General features: G+C 37.6%; 1 protein-coding gene across 1 annotated transcript; it reads right to left on the reverse strand.

The window, feature by feature from the left end:
- Window positions 1-6,759: 6,759 nt before the first annotated feature.
- On the reverse strand, window positions 6,760-19,147 carry LOC139710708 (exodeoxyribonuclease-like). Its single transcript, XM_071622627.1, has 10 exons — window positions 18,998-19,147; window positions 18,152-18,217; window positions 17,018-17,088; window positions 14,948-15,005; window positions 13,581-13,779; window positions 12,942-13,013; window positions 12,283-12,313; window positions 8,836-8,948; window positions 7,465-7,648; window positions 6,760-6,877 (listed from the first exon to the last, which is right to left on the reverse strand). Exons 1-10 carry the CDS (start codon window positions 19,145-19,147, stop codon window positions 6,760-6,762), a joined length of 1,062 nt encoding a protein of 353 aa, XP_071478728.1.
- Window positions 19,148-19,397: the final 250 nt, after the last annotated feature.

A 19,397-nucleotide genomic window follows, 5' to 3' on the forward strand; every position in this document is an offset into this window, starting at 1 on the left:
CGTTTACTAAATTCAAAGCTTTAATGGCTTTTTAATGTTCTCATCTGCTTGCTTATTTTCATTGAATACAATACCTCTCTACTCCACATTCTAGTGCTTCATAAAATGCCTTCCTTATAATTATCAACTTGAGATAGGTCAGATTACTCATCTAAACAAAATCTTGAACTGGTCTCTGGTATGAGGAAGTGCACTGTCTAGTCAGATATGATGGTTCTCACCAGTCCGTCAAGATAATCTCAGGCATCATTAGTTGCCGACAGTTACAGGTAGAGCCCTAACTTTTTCATCATTGAGTGATAATTTTCCCCTAGAAGGTAAGAAGTGTTTACATGGACTGCCAGCTATTCCTCCAGGGGATATGATTTTAGAATGCTGCAGATTCTGTGTACATCTTAAAAATGCAAATACAAGTTTCAGTGCAACCTGTAATTTTCTGAACATTTTCGTCCTTTTTCTTTTTTCATAGCCATTGTATATCTATATACATAGTGTGCTGTTATAATGTGCATTGTACATTCTACGGTGCAAGCCTGATGCACTGCATTCACTTATTCTAGTATATTGTGTGATATCAGTGAAAACACACAAAGTGATCCTCTTTCATACTCACCAGGTCATTTGATACACACCATCCATGGTCATAACCAGAAACAGCCACTTATGTCTGTAGTACAATCTCTAACATACACTACTCACTGCGTGCTTGTTCAATGGATTTTGTTTTGTTTTGTTTTTTCTTCCTTCTAATTTCTCTACGGTATATGGAATTCATTTATGCTAGCTGTTTGTACTATCATGCTATTGTAATAAAATGAGACTAACATGGGGAATTTGAGAGTGTGTGCATTCCCATTTGTAAAGTACCTGTATTGATTAAACCTATCAATACAGGAAGAAAAGATAAAGAATGGTTTGGATTGATTGTGTGTGTGTGTGTGTGTGTGTGTGTGTGTGTGTGTGTGTGTGTGTGTACATATCCACTGTCGTTAAGTGGAATTGTAATTACATGTACATCACCCACACTTTCGTCTATCATTCCAGGGGCCCATTTCATCAAGAGTTAGATTTATTTACGCCCAATATATCAAGCATAACTCGGAGAATTGCACATGCAATCAATACTGATCGTAAGTCTGTTTCAGAAAAAAGCAGATCAAGCATAAATTTTTTGAATGTCATCTATCATAATATCAACCTTTTAGTCTTTAGAAAACTGGCGTCTTTGGAGCAAGCCTTGTGAGAGCGACCACTGAACAAAATTACATTATTTCAAGATTTTCCTTGATGCAGACTTTAATCTGTCATCAATCTACATAGACATGGCATGTCCATGCAGAACTCCAGCTAATTTCAGAAACATACCAGGGCCCAATTTTATCAAAAGATATAACCCAGGGCTCGACACTAACGGTGGCCCGGTGGCCCGGGGCCACCAAAAACGCACGTCGGGCCACCAAAATTTCAGAAATGAAGAATTTGTTGGCCTGATCGGGCCACCAAAAACGGTCGGATATTTGCCTTTGGGCCACCAAAAACAAAAGTTAGTGTGGAGCCCTGTATAACCGATTATAAATTTTCTTACCACACATAGACTTACCATAAAAATCAACTACAGTACTGTATATAATCAAATGTAACTCTTCATAAAACAGGGCCCAACAGGAGATTTTGGTAGTGCATGTATGAGAGGATTTTTTTACCAGTAAAACTGTCATTATTCCCCTTATTTGACAAACAGGAAGTGCGGTGGAGTACTCAACTTCTCAGTACATGTACATGTACCTGCTTCTAGGATTTGCAACCAAGCATCTCATACAGGCTACACACACATACACACAATTGTGGCACATAAATGCAGGCTACATTCAGTCAATGTTGCACAAGTTGAAAATTTGGCCAAGTGTGAAAAAAAAAGTACAATTGTATACTGTACTTCTCAAAGTAAAACGCGTACATGTTCATGTACAGTCAACTCTACCCAAGTAAAATCTTTTGAGACTGAAGAAGGTTCGACTTGAGAAAATTTGACTTACATGTATGAGGGGTCAAAAACAAAATAAAATAAAGGACTGGGTTCTAGTACAGTAGGTACTGGCGACTTGATGCGATTACTAGTTTTTGAGTTGTGTAGATTTGACTGTACTGTAAGATACAATGTACATAGTGTAATTGCATGTATGTGTATCTCTCCTGCAAGCAAGTGGGGCTCAATGTGTTGTGACCATCTGTACAGTAGTCCTACATGTGCAATTTACGGGTGTCTGTCTTGGGGGTTTTGTCAGGAGAAAATTCTTGCAGTCTTAGCTACAGTATCTTTAACAGGGTTTGCTAGTCCCAAATTTGTATTGCGCTCTGACATCTAGCTTTTTGTTATGGTGTTATTTATACTAAGGGACTGTATGCCCTTAGAGTTGATGATAAAAACAGAACAGGGTAGACTGAAATTGTATTGGTACCTCTGTCATGACTGAACTCAGTGCAATATGCAGTGCCCAAAGGAATCACAAAGCAAGTCATAAGCACTGCGCCTCCTTTGGAATAAAATATGCTTCTCAGTACCTGTAGGACATCATGCCCCATTCTTAGTCCAAGGTGGATCTAAACGACGTAGAAATAACTTCAATCACTGTGAATCAAAGGTTACAAAACAATAGGAAATTTATTTCTACAATGTTTCAAAAACATTTCTACCTAGTGACATTTTTTTTTTCATAATCAACATAACACTTCTGTACATAGTCCCACTGACAATGATCAAGGTACACAAACAATAATTTTCATGTTTAGAACATAGACTTCGTCATATAGGGTTACACAGTCACATTAAAACAAGTCTCCAAAACCTCAACATGCACTAAATAGCCTAAAAGCAGACTGACAGACTGACAGTTGTATACAAGTAACAGTGAAACAAAACTGTAATGATTTAAGATATGACAGGAGAATCCTCTGCAAAATACAATGTGAATTCATTAAATGCAGAAGTTCAAGATATCACCACCAGCTTAAAATGTATCTTTCATGTGTGGGTTGGTAGGCAGGTGGGCCACTTCATCGGGTTGAATAACACCCTGTTCAATACGATGAATGAATGAAGTGAGATCTTTTACGTGCATGGGTTGTGACTCTCTCACACACACAGGATCTCTATTTCATGTCCTATCCGAGGGACAGCGTTTTGCCCCTTACTAGTAAGAGTGGAAGGAATGCTTGCACACAACATTGTTCAGCTGGACTCAGGAATCGAACCTGGGTCATTTGGATTGGGAGGCACACGAGGTACCCACTGAGCCAAATTACCCCCCATGTAAATGGACAATACAAATCTAAGACACGATGTCAAAGTTTCGATTGAGTTTCAGGAAGTCCTTACTCTGCCCATGTGAGATGGTAACTGTGATGTCATGGATGCATCATACCGTTTCTTTTGCTTCTTTGTTTTGGGTTTTTTTACAGGTCATCAAGAAGTTCACATTTCACATTGAGCCAACTCTGTATACAAAGCATGCACAATGATTTGTCACCAACCACCTGATTAAAAAATGTGGGGAATTGGCATTTTCATAGACTTTGGTGACATATCTAATGGAGAAGAGTGGATCAAGGGCAGTGCATTTACCAACTCATCAGGGTGGTGTACAGATTTCAATGAATTTGATTAGAATTTTCACACGACAGATATTTACAAGAATTGTCCATGTTTGTCCACATTTTTACAATTCATATGATTTTCTGACAATTGTGCCATGTTAATGATGACAAACTGCAATGTATCATTCCAAATGGAGAGTGAATCTCTAGAAGACTTAACATGACACCATCACCAGGCTAACAATCATTTCTATTAAGACTGAATTCTCATCTCTTCAATCATAATGAGAGGTGATTATTGTTGCTGCCATACCATCATTAGAAATGTCCACTGTCGTGCAACGAAAACTATGTATCCCCCAAATTGTGGCAAGGGCTAAGTCTCTGCCATTTAAACCTCATTTGACTATGATAAACATCTGTCAAGAAATGTGGCTAATTAGGGTACACACGAGCAGACCCTTAGAAAATCAAATTTTTTGTGAATAAAGACAGAGCAAGCTAAAGGGCACTATCACATAAAGTTACAGGCAGCTAGATTTTTACATGATGCACCTCCATACTAAATTTGGCAATAATCCGTCCAGAAACGTGGCCATTATTGCACACAAAATGTGACTTGTTGGCAGCTGTGGTGTACATGTATGTAACCCTGCTACATCCAAAGTATTTCCTCCAGTACACGTGCCAGGGGATACAATTACAACAATCTTCTCAATTACAAGGACAAATGAGAGATGATCCATGAAGGCCGAGTACTGACTGATGATGATCACTACTGGCTCTACATGAACTGAGAAAGAATCAGTCACATACAGCATGATGGCCGAGTCAGGTGGGTCTTACATTTTGCCACTGGCCAATGTCCAGGTAAGGTTCTACAGCTTTATGACAAGTCAAAATCATCCAGTGGTTCTGTGTCAATATTGCTCGATTGCTAATTTCTGTACATCAATGTCAATTTTACACGACTGGTCACATGGGTGTAATACTTCAGACATAAAAAAAGAGTAAAACACATGGATTCGTGCCACTGCTACAACAAATTTTAAGTTGATATCATCATAATCAAATAATATGTGTGTTAGCTTATATTACCTCAGTATTAAGATACCTAACGCGCTAAAATTCATCACTCAACAAACCACTCTCTTTGGTCACAGTGGAATTTTCCTCTGATGTGAATTGGTGCTGACCCCACATACTTGATGAAATCAATGCAATTTCTTTGTCCCCAAGATCACCTTTTTTTAACACTGAGTTTCCATCAGTAATTTGATGTAAACAAACTTTTTGTACATCACACGGTGCTTTGACAATAACATTCTGAAGTACTCTGCATTTATGGGGATGTGGGTTTTTAATGAATACACTTAGCTGAGACAGTCTGTAATCAAGACTATCCCAGTGATACACAGAATACATCCTTTACTTCAAACTGTCATTTTTATCATTAATTCGGATGCAATAATGCCCCAAAATAGAAATACAGTTGTATGTATGTAACTTGTGACCTTGAGTTTAAAAGATGTGCAAACCATAAATACTTCATCATTTCCTTCCCAGACATGAGTTACCCAATGCAGTACTGATACAGATGGATCTTCAGAAAAATACACAAACTTATCTTAATAGCTTTCTATAGTGTTTCATGTGAAGACTACTTTAAACAATGGCTCAAAAATCTAAACTGTGCATGCTACATAGAAGCAGCCATCTTTCAAGGCTACATTGTATCTCCTGTTTTCTCACTCTAACAGGATAAAGATTATCACTTCCACGTCACTGCTACATATCTGCAGAAGCAAAATGAACTGATTGTGGTCAATGTACCATGTCCTCACCCTCATACCTTCCTACTTATTTACTAGCTGACATAAACTTTGTCCTCAAAGTATCCATGATAATGAATATTCTTGAACACTTACTAAAACACCAAAGGATACAATGTCCCTAGTATAATTTCATTAAATCTGAAATAGCTAATATCCTGATTTTATTTTGTTTTTAGATCACATTAACTGTCTGCAATAAAGAGACAAATCATCTGCTTATTATCTAGAAAAGAAAATCAAAATTGCATTTTGCATCTTGTTTCTGTCATTTTTTTTTTAATCACATGACAAAGCTATATTTACAATGTATGTATTTTGTTTGACTGAACTTGACACAAAAATCCAAACCCAAGTACCCCAGCATCTGCTACAGCTTAAAGGAAACAAACCTATGCACCTACTCGTCACTGTCAGTCTAGTACCAAAAATAAAGCAACAAAATGAGAGTTAGCAATATGAAATGAGTTATAATCCATGCACTTAACTGTCATTTTGCCCACATTAGAAGGGATCACTTTTCAAGAATAAAGATGGATTGGAGATGAGTTTTCTCTGTAGCATGAACACAATTTTGGGCCAATTATATGCAGACAAGTGTATCAAAATTAATGAAACTAATTTAAGAAGAATGCTCAGTCACTGAAATAATCTCTACTAGATTCCTGTCAGCACATTACAATTTGCTCTAAGATGTGGTACATGGCAAAATGTGAAATGTTTCACCTGAAAAGCAGAGTACCAATATCAAAGTTCACATTCACACAAACTTACAAAAGGTTTGGGTTTGGTTTTGCATACACAATGAAAAACAAATCTCCAATGATCAAAATCCCTGACCCTCCCAAACCTGAGACGATTAAATTACAACCAGGGTTCGAAATTGGCAATGGTCCGCTGGCCATTGGCCACCCAAAATCACGTCGGACTAGCTAAAAATCATAAAATTCTGAAGTTACTAGTCCGTCTGGCTAGCCAAAATATTGCTTCAGTGTCAAAATTGATTCTAAGTAGTCCGCCTGGCTAGTTTAAAAAAAAAGTTAAGTGCGACCCCTGACAACTGTATGTTTTTTCCATACAGATCGAAGCTACAGCATGAGAATGTTGTGGTGAACAATCTGTAGTATCAATTGACTATACCTATGACAGTACTCTCAGCGGTTGGATAATTTAAATAGTGATGATGGTGGTAATGAGACATCGAGAAGGACAAAGTAACCATGGTAATAATGACAAGATGATGATGGTGAGTTGGATGACAGCCATGACTGGAAGATGGTGATGAGGAGGATCAAGTTGATGAGATACAGGTTGACTCGTCGGTCAGTGAAGATCACATAGCCAGATAGACCACAATGGGACAGTGGTCACTCCCAAAAGTCTGTGTCCTCATGGCATGGTCACACAGTTTGGGTACTAAAGCCTTGGACACCACAGCATAGTCCAGTCGCCTGAGTAATTAAACCATAAAACAGTACAATCAGTGTTAATCAATTCCCGCAACAATTGCAATGTGGGAATAAACATATTAACAAGATAACACACACACATCTACACACCACAAAGCTTCCAGCCAAATGACATAGAAGTGCTGCATAGATAATGGACAGACTTACACAAACAACATTCACTGACCTGAATTCACACACATACACACACACACACAAATCACAAAGAACAGCATACATACATGTATACTATGGGTTTCATATGCTTCAGACAAAATGAAACAGTCATGCTATCAGCTGATGACTTTCATTTTCTCTATACTACAAATGTAATGCAGGTGAAAAAAGAACTTGATGTTTTCATGTGAGTAAATTCTGAGGACTTTTTACAATTGAACATAATGGCATGGTCTTTGTGTTGAGGAAAATAGACTCATGACTTGATGCCATTCTGTGACAGGTTAAAGGCAGCTACACATGATCCAACCATATAACTAGCCACTCTCCTCCAGTAAATCTAATCAGAAATAATATTCCACTGACATTTGTAAAGCTGAGGTCAACTTCTACCTCTTTTCGCTCCATCTTACCATCCCACATTCTTAGCTCGACAGTTTCCCATGTAGGTCCAAAATGAGTAGGCATCTTTTCTGTCTGGGTAGAGATGTCTGAAGGAATCCACGAAGCCTTCATCTAGGAGATTGCTGAAACCCTCACGCTCCCTGTCAGAGAACCCTGGAGTCTTGTTGCGATTGCTTTTTGGGTTTTTCAGATCTAAAGAGGGAGACAGATAGGAACAACAAATGAAAAATTGATTTATTTCAGCGGCTATGCCTCCTGCTCCAAGACTGCATTCAAACTCAACATTCAATATCAAACATTTCAAGAAAAGCCACTGATATTGCTCACAAACTATTCCAATCACCTACCCCTTTTGAAGCATATTAAAGAGTGGTAGTAACAATGTTTTCATTTTATTTTATTAATTTATTTTTTCCCCTTTTTTTTTACTTCATGCTAAGCAGGAAACATCTTGGAATTCCTTCAAGGCTTTCCATTACTTGGGTCACAGAGATAGGAGAAAAGATAATCTCTTAGGCTTGGTATCACTAGGTGGTCTTGAAATAATGTACTAACAAACTTTGTCTTGAGAGTTTCTGGTTAAAACTATGGACATAGGTAACACCAATGCAATACTACACTATTCACTGAGAGACACAAACCCTACGTGAGGAGTACTTTTGGAGGCACCGAGGGCAATAGTTTTAACCAGAAACTCAAAATTAGGCCGAGGGCATTTGTTTTATATCCTGGATTTTTTTTTTTTTTATATATGCAGGGGGAATATGTGAGTTGAGAAAAAGTTTGGTTGAGGGATCCTACAGAGACTGTATGAAGAGATGCACAATGTCAGAATTGCTTTGTGATGTCACAATTGCTTTGCAATGTTACAAAGTTTTGTTAGAAATTACATTTCATAGAGGGTCAGTACAAAGCAGTGTGCAATGTTAGAATGGCTTTGTTCGAAATTGTTTTATTTCAGAGTGACAGTACAAAGCAGCATGCTATGTAAGAATTGCTTCGTGACATCACTTCACAAACAGTACCCTACTTGTATTTGGAAAATGTTGTCATAAATAGTGACATCATTTTAGAAATAGTACACCATAAAGTGTGAGACAGGCCGTCATTCTGAAATAGTTGAAAATACATGATTATTATGATCATGTGAAGCTCTCTCAACCAATCACTAGGGGATTGATTTTTTTTATCCAAAATATGATTTTCACTGTGATTTGTTCTATGTATTAAGGATACATTAGAGCTGACTTGTGATGGTTCATTCAAGTCAGAAAAAGAAAAATGTCATAAGTTGGATGTTTCAAGAAGTCTCTCATTCAAAATTCAGTAATACTGTCTCCACAAACAACCTGTTGTTACAAACTGCAGAGTTTTCTTACCAATTTCCTCATGAGCGACATTCATATCCCCACAGAGGATGACTGGTTTCTTCTCGTCAAGTTTTTTGAGATATTTCAGGAAATCCTTGTCCCACTGCTCCCTGTAATCCAACCTGCAGATAGTGGTAAACACATCACATCACTGTAAGTTTCAGAGACTGTAAGACTGCCGACACCCCATCTACGGCGAGTCAATGCCAGTCTGATGAAGACTACAGACAGTAGGCGAAAGCTCACGCAAGGTAAATAGTTTTCTTTGGTTGTGTACAAATGTACGAACGAAATTTCGCCTTAATTAGAGAATAACCAATCAGATGAACCTCTTCCAAAATCACATCACTATTTAGCATGGACTGGCTGATCATACATTCTATACTGCAAAGAACATTCTTCATGTTAAGGTGAAATGTAGACATGTGGCATTGATAACAATATACACTTTTAAGTGCAAATCATACAAAACATGTATGTACTTCATGTATGTACATCACTTTGTTACCTTGAATAAATAACAGATTCAAGATGATGCCTACTAAAGTGAACTAGTTTTTTTTTAAAGAAAAAATAAAGCTTTTATCAAATAAAATGAATGATGTTTCACCAATTTTTGGATTTTTATTCAGCTAAGAATGCTTACAGTCAGAAAGTATGAATACATGAGATTACGTCATGTCAACCGCAGAAAGAAATCACAAAATTCATCCAGTCAAATTTCATACAAAACTAGAAATGTCGCTATGGCGACTGGTATGCCTCCGCCATAATGCACAATTCTCCTAACAGGTCTATAGTACATGTGGACAATGTGTGATTACATTTTCACAAAATTGGCAAAATATTAAAATGACATGTTTCTCACAAATGTATCAAATGTTTACCTTCCTTGACCTATGTTTAATTGGATGAATAGGAGAGCATGTACTTTAACTTCGACTTTGACCCTTTCATAAGTTTATGCACTTGAGTAATTTTCAAGGTATGGAGAAAAAGTGCAATTTCTGTATTGAACAGTAAATTGTTATCATTTTCATCTGGCCTTTGATTCATAAGAGAATCACTGTCAGGCACAACATACATAAATATGTACTAAGTTTAAAGATTACTTGAGCCGCTTCCGAGATATGGAGAAAGTAGTAAGTTCAGCACTTTCACTTGATCTTTGACCTTTTGACCTTTGACCTTCTTGGCAAAAAAAAAAAAAAAAAATCCCAGAGAATCTCCAGTGGGTAATATACATGCATACATTAAGTTAAAAAAAAATAATCCTGCTGGCATTGCATAAATATAAGGAAAATACTAAAATTTCGAAGTATTGCCCTCGACCTTTGACCCCTGACCTTTGACCCCATGAACCCCAAATTCCCTAGCTAACTACTGCCAATCAGTACATGCATGTATACTTTGTTCCATAAAGATACTTTGAACAATTTCCAAGATACAGAGAAAAAAGTGAAATTTTAACATTTTACTTGACCTTTTGACCTTTGATCTTTTGACCTCATGACCCCAAACTTTCTTCAAAGAATCTTAATTGGGTAATACATGTATACACTAAGTTTCAAGAAAATATCTTCAGGCATTGCATAGATATGGGGGAAATAGTGCAATTTTAAGCATTTGACCTTGACCTTTTGACCTTTGACCTTGAGCATGTGCACCCAAAAGTTGATAGGCACAACTTCACCCCCTAATACACATACATGCCAAGTTTCATTAGGATACCTCAAAAGGTTTTGATAGTTACCCTGTCCACAAAATTCATTACGGACGGACGGACGGACGGACGGACGGACAACCCGAAAACATAATGCCTCCGGCACCACTTCGTGGCGGAGGCATAACAAAACATAAATTCAAATATGTACACATACATAGTAATAGCATCTGTTTATAAAACCTGGGAGTAACACTAAAATGTTTGTTAGACTTAACATGTATTCCACTATTTTTTTTTCTGTTGGTTCTACAAATGGACATCATGTGTTTGTCTAACAGATGGCATTTGACTGCATCCTTTATGCAGAAAATTTTTGCTTATCTACATTTCTTTGGTGTCACGCGTTATTACTATTTCTATGTTGATTTCTTGCAAATGAAGTGGGTTGAATCAGATTTGTTGGGGAGCTTTAAAAGAGTATAGATAAAATCAAATTATTCACGGAAGAGATTTGACATTCAGTGACTTTATCAGGATTTTTCAGATACAGCGCACTCCCGTTATAACGAAATGCTCGGGACCGGCAGTTTTTTTTCGTTATAACGAAATTTCGTTATAACCGAACAAATACAATATATTACAAAAACAAGGAAGCCACGCATATATCATATTCTGTTTGTTGAATACTCGTCATACACTGGAAAGCTATGTGAACAATAAAACAAATAGTTATTAAATTTCAGATTATTGTACTACAATAACGCAAGTTCCCCTCGGAAACTGTGTGTGACACACCAAGCGAGCACACAATGATGTGACGCGTTTGCCCATACAGACACGCTCAAATGTTTGTTCCGCTACGTATTTTCGAACGCGATCCTCATTTCGTTATAACGGAGCACATTTCTTTGGTTTTTCTTTGTCAGTGGCGCTTGGAAAAGACTTCGTTATAACGAAAATTTCGCTATAACCGTGTTTGTTATAAGCGAATTTTGTATACCATAGACTTATAATGGCGATAATTTTGGGACCAGAAATTTTACTTCGTTATAACGAAATTTCGTTATAACCGTGTTCGTTGTAACGGGAGTGCATTGTATATGCATTATCATTTCATGTTTTCAGTTTTGATGCAGAGTTTAAGTAAGTTTTTTGCAACAAAAGATGAAAAAACAAATATCAAACGTCAAGTGACATCATGAGTGGACACCAAACCTATCTCTTTATCACGTGAAATGTGTATGCAGGGCTGCACACTGGCGCCGGTCCGACGGTCCCAGACCGGTAAAAGTCACCAAACCTATCTCTTTATCACGTTATGTGTAGGCATGGCTCGACACTAACTTTTTTGTTTGGTGGCCCAATGGGGCCACCAAAATCCTAAATTTCAAATTTTTGGTGGCCCGAGAGAAAAATTTGGTGTCCCGAAAAAAAAACCAATAAAAAACATTAAAAGTCCTTTTTTTTAATGAGTCAAATATTTGAGATTTATGATAGTAAGAATTAGAAGTTGGACATATCTACTCATAAATAAACATCAACAAACTTGCAACACTCACTCTCAGGCATTCATTCAGTCCTTTTCATCCATCCTTTGAACAAATTTAACTGCTAATTTCCGGCGCAAAAAGTTACGAATTTATTGACATACTTTTCAAAATATTTTGGTGGCCAGAGGCGGGCCACCAAATTTGGCCTTTTTTGAAATTTGGTGGCCCGACTTTCATTTTTGGTGGCCCCGGGCCACCGTTAGTGTCGAGCCCTGGTGTAGGTGTTGATTAATAACTCACCTTACAAGCTTTCTTCCAGAATTGGGTACATCTGCAACAGTTATGACAATAAAGGAAAATTTGAACAGTCATAAACATATCAAATAAGAACGATGGAACACTAGCTCTCTTCCTCAAACACATCTTGTATGGAGTACACACAGCTCTGATCAAAACCCATTGAAGATGGACTGATTTTCCTAAAACATGCATTTCTCACTTATCCCAGTCCAAGAATACTAACGACAAGTCTTAGATGGATTAAACTAATCGACCTGCCAACATAGTCAATCCTCTTCTACATCCCAAACTTCAACCACGTTAGTCTTCTTCAAATTGCACTCTGACTCGTTAACACAAATTTCATTTCAAGACTTTTGTTCAGTCTAATGGAATTAAACTACAATGGGTTGACTGCATGACACATTTCTTCATAATTACCCTTACTGTATTCAATTATCAAACATTTCATTATCATATAACACAAGAATCAATGAAACCCCCACACAAATACACAAACATAGTCCTGAGGTTTAAAAAGATCACTCATGCAAGGCATTTAAAGATCATAGCAATATCAATGCAATAATCACAATAACTGTAGTTTATTTGTGTCAAAAAATTATAAGCAAATGTACTGTAGTCTACATTCAAGGAATAGTGATTGCTACAAAACTTACAGACACCAACAAAGTAGAAGGAATCAAACTCTGCAGTAATCAAACGACCTTCCTTGTCATGCTCCTCCACACCTGGGAAGGGAGGGAAAAACAACACGAAGTTTGACAGAATATTTGTTGAACTATTTTCGGAATGATTACAAGCGAAGTATGTAAATCACAGCACTAATGACTTTTCAATCTAAAATACACTTTGGGCACAAAAACAAGCACACAGATAACATGACTGATTAGTAAACAGCCAACATATGACACACCATATGCTGAATGATTTGATACAGTTGTATGTTGAACAAGGTTTTACACTTTCATTCTCTCCAGTCATTATATACAAATTGTACATTGCACTGACAACGACAAATTTATCAAAGAGAATGTAATATTTTTACAAGGAAATACATCAATTTCAACTAATCAAAATATAACCAGAAAGGTTGCACTTTTACAATATATAGTGTGTGATTTCTTTTCTTCTGCTGAAGTTGAAAGTTGAAAGGTTCATGGTAACTATTAAACCTCAGGTGAGTCACAGCACAAATGTACCTTACAGTATTAACTCCAGATGACAGAATGATGAGAAATAGAGAAATGGAAACTTCTGTGAGGTGGAAAGAGAAAAGTTGGTTGTTTTTAGCTCACCCATGCCCTTTGTGACTGAGAGTGGTTTCTTCTTGGAGTACACTGCCACACCAGAGTAACCTGCCTTCTCAGCTGCATTATAGGTAACATGGTAACCTTCAATGTCTGCTTCAGGGGGTGGCTTATTAGCATCAATCTTGGTTTCTTGGGCTAGGAAGATGTCTGGAGATTCCTTGACTACGTAGTCAACACCTCCTTTCTGGATTCAAATGGAATAAAGACAAAACAGGGTCTTGTTTAAAATACAAAGCTTTACTGATAGAGAAGAGAAAAAGAACAGCAACAATAGAAAGATGCATTATACAGTAGCTAGCATGTGTCAATGCAGGGCTGCAAGCTACTTGGAGCTTTGACACCTGAAATGGATAGTTCTTGCTTGAGGTCAATTTTTCATGACAAGTTGCCCTATTAAAGATTTAGATTTGCACATGAAGAGTAAAAGGGAAATTCTACCAAAATATTGACACCATTTCTACTACGCTGCTCCCATTGTCTTACCAACTATTGTGTAACCTTGAATCTAGTCTCTTATTTCATATTCTGTACCTGTTGTTTGATACACATGTACCAAAGTTTATCTTACGAGTACATTTAGCAGTTTTACAAATAGACACAGTTCCCAAAGCACTCAGATGTCAAACTCTTGGCCACAGCAATACACTGCTGTGAAGATCTCTGATGACTACATCAAACTGATCTATGTAGAACAGTGTGTTAGATTCATTTATCACAGAATTTGCCTCTGATCTCTCAATTTTGACCAAATTGACAAAAATACCAAAGCCTCAAAGTAGCCTTCTACTACACTGATTCAATAAAAAATTTATAACATGCTGCCAGAATCACCGCCACACATTTTTGTATTCTTTGTATGCCTTTGATACTGTTCATTTGATTTAGAATCCATTTGAATTAATCTTTAAATTGTACATCTCACAAACACACATCTCGGTAAGATACCTCACTTCATTCTCAAGCTTTATCACACAAAGATGGACAAGAATGCACAATGACAGAGAATCAGAATGTCTGTGGAACCACAAAATGGCAGAACCACATTGATCAAAGTCTTGACTTTGTGATTTAGTCACACATGCTTAACTACTGGATAGTTTGTCACTCAACATTATTTTTCAATACTACAAGAAAGCGGTATGTTGAAAGCAAACTTAAAGTTTAACACAGGCTTGCTGGAAGAGTGTGATGGCTGTCTTGTGTGTGTTCTGACTCAGTAAATTCTACTAATGCACTTACATTGTCTCTTAAACACCCATCAACACTTTTATAAAAAAAAAATAATAATAATAAATCTTAGTACAGGACATACTTCAATTCATTAATCTGTTAGAGTTCCAGAAAGCTCTCACCTTTATCCAGGCCTTCATTCCACCAATGTTCCAAGCAGAAATTTTCAGGTTGTATGCTCTGATAGAGGAAGAAAAAAAGATATAAAATTGACCAAGACTACTGGATAATCACAAACACTGACATCCCACTTCCCTTCACAACACACTATTTTCCAGACAAAGCCCTCTCCTGCCGAGGAAGGAGAGTTGATAAACGCACCCTTTCGTAAAAGGCTTTCCTAAAGGGCTTTCAAAACAGCTTTGCATTTATCAACTCGTAAAAATTCCTTGAAAGCTGTTTGGATAACCTGTTTCTGCCGAGTTTTGATAAACGCAGCCTTGGTCTTGTATCTTTTTAAAGCAGAACTGGCTGCATGTTGATTCCACAAATAAGAGCCAATGAATGAAAAAAAAATATCAATAGCAGGAGTCACGATACTGAAGTAGTTAGAATTGAAATCAAAGCATAGAACTCTTTGAATGATGTTTTTAATGACAAAGTGACATTAATGAGGAACAAAGTGTTGCTATTGTTTTTTTTTTACTTCAATGACATAACAAAATTACATGTAGGTAGTTCAGTGAATTAATTCCTATCAGTCAGTCCGCAGCGCGAGCGAAAACGCACGTATTTATTCAAGTCGTATGCACGGCTGAGCGGTGCTTGCATACGTAATGAGCAGATACATGGTCATGAATAAATCCGTGTAGAACGAGTATTTCTCGTCAGTTTTCGACACTTTTAGTATCGACTGAAAGAGAAAACATAAGGAAATATGCTCATGATCAAAATAAATGGAAAAGAAGAATATAGAATATCAAAATCCCTCTCGAAGTTCGGTATTGTATTCAGAAATATTCCTTCACGTTTGACGCCAAAAAACTAACCTGAAATCTTTCATGCCCCTCTAAAATATGGTGAAGACTATGTCCGCTAAAGTATATAGTATCACAATAAGGGCACGTTTTCCCATCTTCATTTCAATACGGGTCAGGAACTAGCAAAATTCAGAGACATGTCTAGCGTCGAGTTTAAAAAGATTATCCTCGCATTCGCACCGGAATTCCGGGTCTGTGATTGGTCGAAATCTGTCGCAAGACGCGGCGTGTCGCATTGCGTAGTATCCATTGGCTGCTGACTCAATGCGGTGAGTTTTAAATGTTAGGTTCCAGATTGTGATCGAATTTTCACTTTCTATACAAAACTTGAACTTTACACAGGAACCAATGATGTGTATGTGAGTGTGCACTTACAATGACCCTGAACAATGAACCTGGCTGCCACCTGTCCCGAGCTCTGCTGCAAGGCACATGAATGCTTAATCAATTATTCATGTGGATTGCCCCGAGCACTGCTAGTCTGAATTCTTGACACAGGGTGAAATGCATGCACATAAAAGAAGTAAGCACATGTTTCCATGTGCTTGCACACACCACATTTCAGAATGAACAAAGACTAGCTGCGATAGTGGAATTCCTCATGAAACATTCCAATCCTGGCCATTGTCCACGACCATTGTCTGGTATCAACAACACATTCCACGCGTGTTCATTCACTACACCACTTCCAGTAAGAAAACATAATTTGCCTTGTTTTCAACGGGAAAATTCACAACCTTAAAAATGGTGCCCCTCTTCGTTTTTTAATTGATTATACTCGCTTAAGTTTCACGATTGTGAAATCGAAGAAATTACGGAGATCTATTTTCAATACCAGTCAGGAACTAGCAAAACATCAAACTATGATCTAAAAGCTTCTTGAACATTGGCAAAATAATCGTTTACTTTGATGCTAAAATGGACTACTATATTGACGTCAAAAATAGGGAAATTAGGTATCAAATTAATGAGCATAATCAGCTCTATAACTTACCTAACCATCCTGGGTCAAACAATACACTGCGAAAGCTATGAAAGCTGTTGTTGCGACCTCTGCAAAAACTCTCGCAAAGTATCGCAAAATCTCGTCAGTCTCAAGGGCACAAACTGCGTAAACGTGATTCTGAATAAAATTGTCGTTCGTGCCTCATTATCGCACACGCTGCGGACTGACTGCTATCAAATAGTTGTTACTGATCAAGCTGAACTCACTCTCCAGTCTCAGATTTCTTCTCTGTGGTGTAGACTTCTTCCTTGGTTTCCTCCTCACCTGTAGCTGTCTCCTGTTGACATCAAACAAACCAGTCACATCAACAATGTTTCTCATTACATCAACACATAGCTTAGCATGACATGGCAAAAAGGAGCTTCTTAATTTCTTCTACTGTTTGCAGATTACAATCATTAAGCATTTCACATGTCAAGTTTTGTTGGTTGGAGTCTTGTGTTTGCATTTCTATGCAATATTCTAACATTTAGCTGCCAGAATATCGAGCACTTTAAAGGACAAGTCCACCTTCATATACATAAAGATTGAGAGAATGCAGCAATATTAGTAGAACACATCAGTGAAAGTTTGAAGAAAATTGGAAAATCCGTTCAAAAGTTACGAATATTTTAAGTATCTGCGCAGTCACTCCTGGAAGAGAAGACTACTACAGTGTATGATGTCACATGCGTACAACTATAAAAGGAAAATAAAAAGAGAATTTCACAAAACTTTACTTTTTGAATAAAGTGCACATTTCTTCAACTTGCTACTGACATATGTTAAGGGTAATATTATTCCCCCTGCCTTCTGAAAGAGAGAAGTGGAGTGTTCTTTTGTTATGGGAGAAAAATGGAAATATGTTGAATTTTCTTTATTCTTTCTTTATATCGTTGTACTCATGTGACATCACAAGCTATAGTAGTCTTTTCATCCAGCCGTGACTGAGCAGAAACTTCAAAATTTCATAACTTTTTAACGGATTGTCCAATTTTGCTCAAACTCTCACTGATGTGTTGTACTAATATTGCTGCATTCATCCAACCCACATGTCTATTCTATATGAAGGTGAACTTGTCCTTTAAGTGGAATCTTTCGCAGAGTGGAAATTTTCGCAAATTTCGCATACTGTAACCAGACATCAGCGCGAAAATAAAAGCATGCGAATATATTTGCATGCCATATGTTCCTGTAGTTAATGCCCTGACTCCGCAGAAATAAAAAACACACGAAATCCATCTTACCCGGCCGAGTGCGAAAAACTACTTGCGAAAATATCCACTTTTACAGTATGACTTTACTATGCCAATTTTTAATGGTTTAATTGGTTTACTGTGCTATTACAACAATGTCATTACCTCTGGTGCTGTTTCCTTGGCAACCTTCTTGGCTGGTTCATCTTCCGCTCCTCCATCTGTGTTTGCCTGCACACACGTCCACACCAGACATAAAAAATTATGTATATTTTTGTAAATCAAAACGAATGTCAACATGCATTCGATTGAGATTCATTCCCATCAAAGAAGGGGGGAGGAGTACCATTGACCCTTAATCAAACTATTGTATTAGTATTTAAACTCAAGCCACGAGCACTACCCTTGACCGACAACCTCCCCCCCCCCCCTTTTTTTTTTTCTTGTGTGTGTGTGTGTGTGTGTGTGTGTGTGTGTTTGGAGCCTACTGCACACACAAACACAGACCCTGGACACACACTCCAAGAACGTTCTGCTACGGTGGAGAGGCCCAACAAGGGTCATAGTGATTTTGATTGCTTTTTTCCAACCCGGCTCCTTTAATAGGGAAGCTCAACAGGGAAAGCCTGACGGCAGCGCCCCTGCGCCATTTCGCGCCACCTGTTGGTCGATGACCTCGTCGACGACATGAATGACTTCACGGCACGAATCATCTAGTTTAGTTTATCCAACATGCTACAGCTTTTAACAACAGGAACAACACCGGCATTCAATCCCAGGTTCAAGGTTCATTTTTGTGACGACAATACTAGCTCGTTGCAGATTTAGTGCATCGCATCCCACAGCGAATGCAGCTAGCAGCGAGTGCTTACAAGCCAGACAATACATTCCGCACGAAACCATGCAGCAAGCTGCTACGAGGCGAAGAGCATCGTCAACACAGTGACGAATAAAAAAATGTGTAACGTTCTAGAATAAGCAAAATTCTTTTTTACGCAGCAAGGGTCTTACCTTTCTTCTCGGCATGATGATACCTTTTCTATGATACCTGCCTCTCACGTATGAACTGTTGTTAGGAATGAAATGGAGAGCACGAACGAGATCTTGATTTAAATAACGTGCGTTGAGACAAAGAATTCTTGTCGCTGCATGTCTGATCATTGGGCTGTGTACTTCGTTGTGTGTGCATGCGATACGCGACGCGAGTGTGATGCTTCATATCTCTGTATTATGTACGAAGCGGCTAGCGTAGCACGTGCCGCTATTTGTTACACACCGTTTGAGAAATTGACTAGTCTTAAATTAAACTTTGAATACAAATATCAATTAAAAATCTTTTTAAAAAAATAAATTTTCATTTTATCATGCAAAACATATTTTTGTTTTTGAAATAAAAATACTTTGCTGAGTT

Source organism: Diadema antillarum, unplaced genomic scaffold, assembly GCF_040938485.1.
Source record: "Diadema antillarum isolate AM-2024a unplaced genomic scaffold, OU_Dant_1.0 seq00001558_RagTag, whole genome shotgun sequence".
Classification (NCBI taxonomy): domain Eukaryota; kingdom Metazoa; phylum Echinodermata; class Echinoidea; order Diadematoida; family Diadematidae; genus Diadema; species Diadema antillarum.

Bases quoted from the DNA above. Each gene is read 5' to 3' on its own strand.
- LOC139710708 (XM_071622627.1), bottom strand. From the start codon at position 19,147: ATGATCAGACATGCAGCGACAAGAATTCTTTGTCTCAACGCACGTTAT. The intron at 17,089-18,151 runs GTAATGACATTG...TGATGTCAACAG, and splicing joins CCAAGGAAACAGCACCAGAG to GAGACAGCTACAGGTGAGGA. The intron at 8,949-12,282 runs GTGAGTTATTAA...CACTATCTGCAG, and splicing joins TCTGGAAGAAAGCTTGTAAG to GTTGGATTACAGGGAGCAGT.